Source organism: Nestor notabilis, unplaced genomic scaffold (assembly GCF_000696875.1).
Source record: "Nestor notabilis isolate BGI_N333 unplaced genomic scaffold, ASM69687v1 scaffold12397, whole genome shotgun sequence".
Taxonomy (NCBI): domain Eukaryota; kingdom Metazoa; phylum Chordata; class Aves; order Psittaciformes; family Psittacidae; genus Nestor; species Nestor notabilis.
In genome coordinates, this window is record NW_009936096.1 from 1 (window position 1) to 12,019 (window position 12,019).

At 42.2% G+C, this 12,019-nt stretch overlaps 1 protein-coding gene across 1 annotated transcript in view; it reads right to left on the reverse strand.

Annotated features, from left to right (window-relative positions):
* Positions 1-1,605: 1,605 nt before the first annotated feature.
* Positions 1,606-12,019, reverse strand: part of SVEP1 (sushi, von Willebrand factor type A, EGF and pentraxin domain containing 1) — a gene marked incomplete at both ends in the record, with an annotated part of 67,088 nt that continues 56,674 nt past the window's right edge. Inside the window, 6 exons of the mRNA XM_010018170.1 lie at positions 1,606-1,776; positions 2,676-2,852; positions 4,291-4,464; positions 8,970-9,033; positions 10,292-10,447; positions 11,548-11,773. Of these exons, the coding sequence (XP_010016472.1) occupies positions 1,606-1,776; positions 2,676-2,852; positions 4,291-4,464; positions 8,970-9,033; positions 10,292-10,447; positions 11,548-11,773 (968 nt within the window). The remainder of the gene's footprint in view (positions 1,777-2,675; positions 2,853-4,290; positions 4,465-8,969; positions 9,034-10,291; positions 10,448-11,547; positions 11,774-12,019) is intronic.

Here is a 12,019-nt window from a genome sequence, read left to right on the forward strand (position 1 = left end):
TGGTCAAGCAGTACCTGCCCTTCATGAACCCGTGCTGACTGAGCCTGATCCCTCCGTTTTCCCACATATGCTTTATGATCTCACTTAGGATGATCTGCTCCATGACCTTCCCCAGCCCTGAGATCAGCCAGACAGGCCCGTAGTCTTCAGGGGCCTTCCTTTCTGCCCTTTTTGTAAATAGGCATCACACTGACCAACCTCTAATCCTCTGGCACCTGCCCACTGCTGATAAATGGTGGAGAATGGCCTATCAAGCTCCTCTGCCAGCTCCTTCAGCACCCTTGGGTGGAGCCCTTCCAGCCCCATGGACTTGTACGTGTCTAAGTGGAGCAGGAGGTTACTAACCATTTCTTCCTGAATTATGTAAACTTCAATCACCTCCCCATCTCTGCCACCCAACTCAGGGAACTGTGCACCCTGAGGATGGCTGGTGTGACTATTAAAGACTGAGGTAAAGAGCCAAGTAAGGAGGAAGTACTGTTGCTTCTATGGGGAACTGAGACTTGCACGAGAAGAGACAGACCTGACAACTTGGATGTTGGCTCTAATGTTCCCAGATGAGCATTCTGGCACCTTTCCTCTTCTGTGGGAGTTCTGAAGCTCAGGGAATAGGGCTGCTAGTGACTGGCCAGTGATATGCCCTGAGGTTTTTTGCTTTTAATACTCACGTTTCTAAGAAAAATACCTAACCATAGTATGGCTGCTGTTACACCAGCTGAGATAAGAATTCAGGGTGCAGCTAACTCACTGCTCTATAGCTATGCAGCAGCAGCAGCCTAGTCAAGCTTCTGATGTGAAAATGGCAGATGGCAAGGTCTTTTCCCTTAAAGCCCTGTGACCCTGAAACCTTTTTGCTATGCCTCATCCTTGGTTTTAAGTTAGTGTTTGAAAATGATTATATTTAACTGTTTAGTTTATCATGTCATCTATGATTTGTATTAATTTCCTCCATTTTCTGTTAAAAGATTTTTATTTATTTGAATCTTCTGTATGGAAGAGTTAATTCTGTAATTTAAACAAAGCAGAAAGTGACATTTTCCTGCTGGTATGCCAAAGGTGGAAAGGCTAGACTTTGCCTTTGCTATTTTGTTAAAAACATTAATTTTCTGCAGTCCTTGCTGTGTATTTTAGTGAGCTGTGTCAACCTATAAAACCTGAAATATTTTATTGCAAAACGATTTTCAGGTGCTGCCATGCTCTAAACACATTGAGAGGCTAAGCACCCACTCTACCTCTTTGTTTTTCTGCAGTGCTTCATCTTTGTGAAAAACCGGCTGGCAGTGCTTATCTGAAACAGCTCAGCATGTCAGAAAAATGACTGGTTCTGTCACTTTCTCATAGAAGATGTGAGGAGAGAGGATCTTAGGTATGGCATACAACATTGTATCAAAGGGATCTGTAAGATTAGCAAGGACTAAAGAGAAAAATTGTGGAAGCCTTGTCTTCCGCTTGGAAATAAAGCAACATCCCGCACTTTAAAATGCACTGGGTGAAACTATGAATGTACCGAAACTAGCAAAAAAATTCACTTTTGTGTTTACGGCAGCTAGGATGACACCTCAGTGCTTATGGCAAGATATGCTGCTGTTCATAAAATAGACTTACCTTTGCAGGTAGGTGGTGTTGTCCATGTTCCATTTTCTAAACAAATGCTCCGCAGGGGCCCCTCTAGCATGTACCCACTGTAGCACGAATAGGTGACCATGTCTCCATACTGATAGAAGCTACCACGAATCAGAGCATTCTCTGTGTGAGCTGGGGGGCCACAAGATATCTCTAAACAAAAGAAATCACCCAGAGGCTGGTGAGCTGCAATAGTTTGAAACATGGTATTTCCTAACCCTGGACACAGTGCTGTGCACAAAGGAGCTGGGAGGTGCCAGGGAGACACCTCTGGTGGGAAATCGAAAAGCAGGACTTCTTGACAGTCCACTCAACACAGATTCTCAGTGAAGAATCTGTACATACACCCAGTGAGCGCGGAGATGAACAGAAATAGCAGTTTTAGGTAATGCAACAATGGATATATCCATCATAAGGCCAGAAACTTTCAGATGGTCCCAAGGATGTATATGAGACTGGATTTGTAGAGTGAGGTGACATCATTGTCTGAACTAAACAATATTGCTTGCAAGAAGCCAGGAAACTTTCAGACATGCCTTCAAAAGGACCTTAGGTCTCCTGTTAGTGCCAATAATACAATAAAAGGCAGCACGTCTCCCTACAACCATCGTCCCATCACCCATAATCTCACAGAAGTAATTCTCAGAATATTTAGGGTATACAGTAACCAATCACAGCTCCAGTGCTGGCAAAAGGTAAATTGAGAAGAAAAGTACAGTAGGTCCTAGTACATAGCGGGACAAATGCTCTTGGGGCATCAACCCACACAGACACATTCTGGATCCTTTTAAAGAAATAGTTCTGTTACAAAAAAGAGGAAATAGCTCTTCTGTGGAGCTTCTTAGGTCACATTTATATGCCTGAATCTCTTGAAGCAATCCACCTCTTCAAATGGCAATAGCAGACAAAAGCTCTCTTCTCCCAGAATAACTGCACCTAGGTGGAGAGCTTTGCTGACAAGTCCATGCTGTCACTCCCCTGTGTGACACAGCTGTGGTTACCAGCCCTGTGGAGAGTACCAAGCCCTGTGGAGATGTACCTCATGTACTTACTTTCACACTTAGCTGTGGCTGGAGTCCAAGTCTCATCAGCATTACAGGTGATCACAGACTGTCCTTTCAGTTGGTAGCCTTCCCTGCACCTGATGGATACGTTCTGACCAACATAAAAATCGACTTCAGACAGAAGGGCATTCTCTGGGATTACGAAAGGAACAGGACAAGGGTTTGCTGTTCAAAGAAAGGTTGTGAGGGAAAAGAAGAAGGAAAGGAAGAGGATATTTTAGAATAGTTTCTGCAAATTTCAAACCCAAATCATATGAAAAGCAATAGAAATGGATGCTGCACACAAGTCTAATTAGTAAAATTATGAGATCTGGGATATAAAATAATAAAAATAAAAGGTTTGATGCTCTGCTGTCACATGGCTTGCTATCATACTCTACTAATGCCAGTAGAAGACATACTAAGAATTTAAGAGGGGAATAACCTAATTGTTAGAAACAAACCATTCTCTCTTGACCTTCCTGTTTACCATAACCTTACTATAAAAAAGGAACCAGACCTATCCTACTCTTGTTCTGAGGGGCTCAATCAAACAAGAGCAGCAAAAATACAGGTGTCTGAGCAGAGACTTACAATAACATTCATTAGGGATTAGAATTTCTGATAATCTTATTTATTGCTGGTTGTAGGCTTGATGAGTTACTTTCGCATGGAATATTGATCTCAGTATGAATGTGGATAAGGTTGGACTCTATATATAGCAGAGACTGATGCCAGTTTTCTGAAACTAAAATCCTATGAGTCCTTACAAAAATTAAATGTCTCTATTAACCACTCTAAGACTACAGCAGATCTTAAAATTAGTTACAAACACATACAGCAACAAGGAAAGCTATTGTGGGTGTGTGTGCACAGCACACGTGTGCATAAGGTGCTATTTCACAGAGTAATTTAGACAGCCATGAAGTCCAACCTCCTCAAAGCAGGCCCTACTAGGTCAGAAGTTGCTCTGGGACTTGACCAGCTGAAATTTGAGTATTGCCAAGGATGGAAATTTCAAGTCCTGTCCGGATCCCTTGCTCCTGTGTTTCAATGCTGTTAGGGTAAAAAGTTTCTTCAAACACATAACTGAAACTTCTTTTGTTGTAACTTCGCATCCATGGCCTCTAATCCTACCATTGTGCACCGCTGAGAAGAGTCTGGCTCTTTTTTCTCTACACTTTACCAATAGTCAATTGTAGACAACAATAAAGTCTCCCTTTTGCCTTCTCCAAACTTCTTTTATCTGCTTCTCATACATCAAGTGGTCGACTACAACTGACTCCATTTTATATCAGCTCTTCAACTAAAGGGAACTATGCAGAACACAGCTTGTTCTTTCACTGTCACAAAAAACCACTCAGACAAGATTAACATCTCTCAGTAACTGCTGCCTTTGTTCCTCTGGGCTGCACACCAATACATCTCCCAACGTAGGCCAAACCAATGTTTTAAACTACAAGTGACAAATTCTGCTCATGGCCACTCCAGAAGAAAATTACAGTACATTGCCACAAAGATCTGCAGAATTTGTTCTCCTTTATTGTCAGTTTAAATGAATAGCAGCCTAGCCTTTTGTGCATACAAACTGAGACCATTTTTTCAATACAAAGCAAACACACACGTTTACAGAGAGGCAGGGGATTACTCCATCTTCCATCTCTTGTGCACTCTGCTGCAGGTTCCCCCTCCAAGCTGTATCCCCTCTCGCAGAAATATGCTATTGTACTGCCAACCGTATTGTTTTCATAAATCACCTTCCCATTCAGCAAGGAAACTGGAACTTTGCACCTGGTCTCTGCAAAGCAAGAGCTCTTATTAATTCAGCTTGATATTAGACCTGAACTTCCAACAATTCCTGAATTACTCAGATAATATATTTAAAGTAGCAGCCACAGACTAATAAATCATGAAGAGCATTGATGAGAGTTCAGCAGCTCTAGGAAGGCAACGTAGCCAACCTAGGGAAGGAGCTCCACCCAGTGACAGAGAAAAGCCACAGCCACATTTTTAAGCTCAGCAAAAAGTGGCAGTGTTGGGGAGGAGAAGACAAATTTATGAGTTCATACTGGGTCAGAACATGGAAATGCTTCTTTCTTGACACTGAGAGATACCCCAGAAACTTGCAGCCTCTTGCACCTTCCATTTCACCTCACAAGAAATATCAGTGAGATGCAGGATAGGTTTGGTGCAAGATGCTGACACTGCTATTGCTAGTTGCTCCCCTCAAGATTCTCAGCTGTGGTTATCAAGCCAGCAGGCAGACAGTCCAAACCGGGTTACTACTGCTACACAAGAGACTCTGTTCTATGCCACATTTTCCATTTGATTTTCCTAGGTGGTCTGTGTAATGGGATCACTGAAGGTTAAACTATCAGACAGAGACAAGGCCATCAGGCAAGAGGAAGAGAGGAGTTGGTGAAATAGCTGTGCTCAGCATTGTTCAAGATGGTCTTCTTGATATCTATTCAGCACTGATAGTGTGTGACTTTTCTGTGGATGTCCCCTAGCAACTTTCCAGATTGCTGCTATAGGAGTCTGCAATGCATTAGGCTCTCCTGGGCACAATGACGTCTGCACTGTGTGGTTTCCCAACACTGCATCTGATGGTTCCTAGCCCTCATGCAGTCTTCATGGCTCTGGTGGCAGGAACCTAACCTCCTGCCTCGAATGGAAGATCATCATCTTCCATTTGGTCTTACTTTGGTGAAGCTGTCGCAGCATGCTAGTCCCCTCTGAATCTATATGTGTAGCTGGGTGTGGAGACATCAACATGTCAGCTCCACGAATGAATGCCAGGAGCAGCTAGAAAAGCAAGCAGGATGCTGGGTGTAGCATCTAGCTTGAGAGATCTGAGGTACATGCAACAGGGACAACAGCCTGAAAGGAAGTGTGATGGGCAAGAATCAAACTAGTGTGTTTCTGTAAGGAAAGAAAAAGTGTGAAGCCCAGGCTCAGTATTTTCATGGCAAAGAGGCCAGGAATGAAGAACACTGATACTTAAAAGTTAACGATACTGCAGTTTAATAAGCTTCTATATATTTTACATTTTGAACAGAGTCATCCAGCAATAGTGGCTATCTGTTTAAACTTGGGATTGTGTTGATAACCTTGTTTCCACCCACTCTGCATGACACAGACAGATCTCGCTCCACTCTCATTCTGCTAAGGGAGCACCTCAAAGCAGTCATTTGCAAAATCATACATTCATGGTGCTTGTTCATGTGAGGATTGTGGAGGTTAAAGGCTAAAATACTGAGACTATCCTTAGTGCCCAAAGATAAGTAAAAGAATATCAACATAATAATTGACTACAGAAGGCTGCTGGGAGAAAAGTTACTTGTCCTCGCAGACTATCAGCTTTTGTTAGGGGTTTGATTTTCTGAGATGGCAAATAAATTCATCTCTCATTAAGCTTGTTAAACCGCAGATTAAAACCCTAGGAAAAATGTCCAGGCACTTTCTGGCTTGGAAACAGGCAGTGTTCCTTGTGACACATTTCATTTTTCAAGCACCTTTTCTGATGCACATAACAGAACTTCTTCCCCAAACCAGATTTATGATAATATGATATACATGCGCAAGCAAGGAGCTATTGCTTATCCCAGACCAGAGCATACCAGGCCACGAAACTGAACAGTTACCTTCACATGATGGCAAGGGTTTACTCCAGCTCCCGTTGGCAAGACATGTGATATTTTGGGGCCCAACAAGATGGTATCCAGAGTTGCACACAAAGGTCACATTACTCCTGTATGTGCTTCCTGTAGAAATGGCCTCTGCTTTTTCTATGGAGGGATGCATTCCACAAGTAATTCCTAGAGAGAAGAAAACTTTCTGGCTTTATATAGGCAACAAAGGCCATTCTGTCTTATCTGTTACATGCTGACGGTTCTGTTCACACACTGAACCAACAGAAAGATGGGAAGAGAGCAGCTGTGGAAGCATTATATGGAGAAGGGTTATACAATGCCTTGCCTGTCCTCTCTCCTGGGGTTCAGGCTGCAGGCACCTGAGAGAGAATGTGTTCAAATGTATCTGATGGTGTTATAAGCTGTTAGGTGTTGTAGGCTTAAATTATATGTTTAAACTAACAATAGTGTGTGTGGCTTTAAACTAACATAGTAAAATAGAGCAAACTGTTCTAACTTGCTAATACGTAGAGAGAAAGGAATATCTGGCTGATGGGGGAAGGAACATTGTGGGACTGACAACAACTAAGGAGACAGTAAATAAGGCCAAGGATGCCAGCCTTCAAGACAGCAGAGTGGCGCCCGAAACGGAGCGAAACTGGCACAAAACAGAAGCAAGGAGATACCACTGCTAATCCAGCACTAGGACCGTGTGAGCATTCACAAGCACTGAGGTCATGCAGTAAACAGTGAGGAAGACGGTCAGCGACCACCAGAGACCCCCACTCACAAGAAAGTGCATGTGTAATTAGAATGCAAACACCATAATCAGTTCCTGGAAATACAATGAATATGTAAATAATTCCCTGGAAAAGCTGTAAACATGCATGAGTACGCTAAATGTATAGCCACTGTTGGCAAGTGATGGGTGTGCGCCCAGCGCTGCAGTAAAGAATGCTGCTTTCTAAAACTCCAATCGAGCCTTACAGAGTTTCTCTGACTGACTTTTATGGTAACAGTGTGTTCAATAAGAGTGATCCCAGAATATTTCTCCAGAGCAGGCCAGAAGGTGCATTTGCAGGCTCCTCTGCTCTCTATACACTGGAAGGCAATCTCAAGATGTCCCCAAGAATATATGACAGGAGTTAAGAAAGATCTTTTCCCCCCTGACCCACACTTACTGTGGAGACCAGGCAAACTAGTCAAAGGTGAGAGAGAAGAATGCAAGCGGCAGGACTATGACATCACCATGAGAAGGCAGAAAATGCCTTATTGGTAAAGACTAATACTTGGCATTTTGTTTATAAGCTGTATGAAATAAGTCATAAATCCTTCTTTGCATGCTCCCACAATTCTCACCTTCTGCAGCACAGAAAGCCAAGATTTGATCCTAGGGAGCAGAGTCCTGACCTCCAGACATACAGAGCAGGCAGGACATATTAGCCTTGGCATAGCAGAGGCAACCCATCCCAGCACATGGTTTCCAGGGCCCTGCACACCACAAGGCAAAGCACAGCAAACACAGCAGACCACACTCGTCCCCTACTGACCTGAGCATGACTCCATGCTTGTACATTTTTTATGTGCCAAAAGGAGCTCCCTTCCGCTCAGATTGGAGCTGTCAATGAGAACTTCTCTGCTAGCTTTTACCCTGGCTCCTCCTGTCACAGCCCTGCAGCTGGAGGGAGAGACTGGGAGGAAGCCAGCAAAAGCACTCTCTCGGTTTGTTCCCTGGCTCTCCTGGAAAGCTGCCACCATGTTGCTGTGCTTGCTACTTACGCTTGCATGAAGGGGCAGAGGGGCTCCACTTTTTGTCAACATGGCAAATCCTTCGGCTTGGTCCCTGTAGCTCAAAGCCAGGGTCACAGCTGTAAAATACCTCACTGCCAAGCAGAAACTCCTCTCCTTGAATAGATCCATTTTCTATCATGTCCGGGAGCCCACATGAAACCCCTGTAACATGAGGAATATGTTCCAATCAGATATAATGCATATGTTGTATCCAGTTCACAGCTACTCCACAGGTCTTACTCTGAGAAACAGGGAAAGACAACAGTTTATCTGGGCATTCCCAGATATTTGCCCCTGTATAACAGAACAGTATCACGGTTGGTGCTTCTAGTTCTTGCTAAAAGACAAAATCTATTGTGGCTGTGATGGCAGGAAGCCTCATGAAATTCCACTATAGCCACTTACAGCCAACAGCTGATGTCCATGCAAGTATTTCTGTAGACATCTCCTCTTTTGGCAGTGCAGTCAATGGGCATGAGACATCTCACAGAAGTGAAATACCTTTGAGAATGAGTATCCACAGAGTTACATTTGAGGACACTAAATACCTGTAACTCCTGGCAACTAACATGTTCAGAGGTCTTCAGTAATCCCAGAAATCATGACTCAAGCATCAGAATTATTTAAATTTGGAAACTGTCTGCACAGCTTACTTAGGGATACAGGAGCAAGGCAGAAAGGTGTAGTGATTTCCTTCCTATTATTACTGGCACACACCAGCAATTCTGCAACTTTTGCAGGATGTTATCAATGGTACTTACCAACGTTTTTAAGCAAATGCAGACAGTACGAATAATAAAGGAAAATGAACATTAGTGTTTCCTGTTGTGTAATTGTGTAACTTGACCAACAGTAATTTATAAACTCAGGTGGAACATACTTCTGCACACTGGCACTGTGCCACTCCAAAGCTTGTCTTCCTGGCAAGTCCGTTCTGTATCACCCTGTGAAACAAAAGTAAATGCTCAAAGAACAACTTTACTTTGTCAGCTATTTTCTTCCACCAGCTCTAGCATCCAGGCAAGGCCAGGACGTTTTCCCTCCATGTGCAACCCACGTAAAGAGATAGTTAAATGCTATAGCCCATGTCTACTAACAGAGTTTAAAGTATGGCTCCTTCCTGCAAAGTGATGAGTATTGCTTATAAACTAAAAGTTTGTGGGGCCATTTAGTCAATTCTCTTGCCCTTCTCCTGGAGCATCAATTTTCTGTTCAGTTTTACCACTCTTGTTCCTAGGAATGTGTTACAACGACCAATTTCCTCCTTCCATGACTCACAGAAAATCTAACTAGTGGATTTTTTCAACAACAGTACAAGGTTGTGTTTTATAAACATAGCATACTGATTTTGACCACATCCCAAACAACTCATTCTTTAAATTTGCTTATAAATAATGTTATTTCTTTCTTAAGTATATGCCTTATAGCCAATCTAATAGCCCAAGATTGATTTCTTATTTTATTCCAAGACATGAAGAACAACATCTAAATTTGTCTCTTGAAGTAAAGTACTTCCATTACAAAGCAAACCCATTGATAAGGGCAGCTATCTGACATGTTGTATGGCATCACACACAACGGAATTTGCTTCCTAAAGGAAAAAAAGCATGACTTCAACAGTTGGGAGACAGACTGACACTAGATAGCGAAGCTGGAGTACAAAGCTTGGGAGCACTTTTGACTGTATGAAAGTCCTGGCTTATTACTGCCAAAAATTACTTGTAATAGCAATTCCATCTATCTGACTAAATATGAACCCACCCCTCCATCCCCAGCGGTATTACATACATGACAAATAAAATTCATTGTTATCTAAGCATTCTCTAAACTCTGCTCATTTTTATACTGGGAGACTGAGTGAATTCACTCCTGACTGGGTGAATTGAAGAGAGCAATACATGAGAAATTAACTCTTCAATTCTTTATGGTAACAAGTGTATATAATGCTACATCTGTAGAGGACTGAAACAACCTTCAGTTAAAACAAACAAACAAACCAAAGTACTGCAAGGCTAAAGAACTACCCCAGACATACCAGGAGCCTTCCTACAGACAGTACCAACAACAGCAGATATCCAACTTCTGTGGCAGTTAAGGGAATATATCAATATGTACCAGACACAATACATTCTCACAGTCATCTCATAAGAACTGAAAATGACAACTAAAGGTTTAGAGTGGTGGAGATTTGAGCTTGCTTACTTGTAATTCATAGCCAGAATCACATTTATAAAGAACCACGTCTTTGTAATTGTATCTAGTGCCAACCACAAATCCATGGTCTGGAGACTCTGGGGTCCCACAGGACACAGGAATGCAGATGTCATCAGAGAATGGTGGCACCCAAATGCCGCTCTCCTGAAAAATAAATGTAATTAGAAGTGTGAAGGCACCACTTTACATGCTTAATTCATACTTAAATGAACAAGTTAGCAAAATCGTAGTAAACACATTCAGTGGCGGTGGGTATACAGATGTGGTTGATGTAATATTATCTGTACAACCCTTAGTAAAACTCAGTAATTTAAGTAACACTTTAGAGATGTCAACACAGACTGGAGCACAGCTTTGGTAGGAATGTTCAGCTTAGACTTAAAAGACAGAAGGAACAAAAAGTCCATGGAGAAATAGATGTTTGGAAAAGCAAGTTCACTTGTACATGGTCACCTAATAGCTCAGGGAACGCATCAGGAGAAGAATGAAAACTACAGATGCCTGATTGCATAACTAAGTGCTTCAGCTGCCTTGCCAAGATCTCTAAGGGAAGTTGGATATCTGAAGAGACACTCATCAAACCACCCTACTGCTACTTCCATAGATCTTTGAGACAGCAAAATAAGGGGAAAAGCTTTCCTTATGAAGAGCTGATTCTGCAAAAACATACATGCTTAGCTTTTCTACTGTAAGCAGACTTATTGACTTAAAAGAGTCTATTTACAAGCTCAAGTCAAGGTTGTCCATAGCTGCTATGACAAGAGGTTACTAGCAGAACTGATGAGGATGTTTACTCTTTAACTTACAGAAGATTCAAGTTGCTACAACTGCACAGTGGATTAAAATGTGTGCTGCCTGTTATTCTGGAGAAAAAGAACGCTGCATGCAATCCTCAAAATACATTAGAAATCTTGGACACACAAAATACATTTGAAATCTTGGACCTAATTTTTTACAATCTGGGACATGATTTTTTCCCTGAAATTACAAAAGGAATGCTTTTCTAAAGGACAGCATTATTTTTTTATGGAAAAAGGAACAAATAATTTATAGTTCTAAATGTTTATACATGGAAAACTAATAATTGCTCCTACTGGACAACAAGGAATGGTATTTCTTTTGCAGGACATGCTCTAAATTTTTATTTTTGCGTGCAATTAAGGGCCAAAAGCTAACATGGGCAGGAAGAAGATTCTTGAATTCAACAAAGCCAGCAAAATAAAACAGTGCCAGTAACACTATACCTTGCATGTAGATGTGCTTGCTCCCACCAGAGTATAGCCTTCTACACATGACAAAGTGATGTTTCTGTTCAAAGTGAAGTTGTCCCCAAGTACTATTACATGGGTGATATTTCCTGGGAGGGGACACTTTCTGGGGCAACAGGAAATACTCTTAGGAGACCACTGTCCATCTTCCTGGCAAATGCATACGTCCACCTCTGCCACCATTGTGTAGCCTTCCAAGCATCTGCAACACAGCATGAAGACCTGACCACAGAGACACAGCTAGGGATGTGCTAACCCATAAATAACAAAGTCAGACTTTTCAGCCTTAGTTGTTCGTAAGCACACCTTGGGATTTCTCTATTATTTCAAGGTAACCCTCTAAGAAGCATGCCTGGACTGAATTTATTCTATCGCAAAAGCTGGAAGTTTCAGACTTCACCTCTGGCTGCTTCATGCTGCTGCAGCGCCACAATGAGAAGTGAGTTCA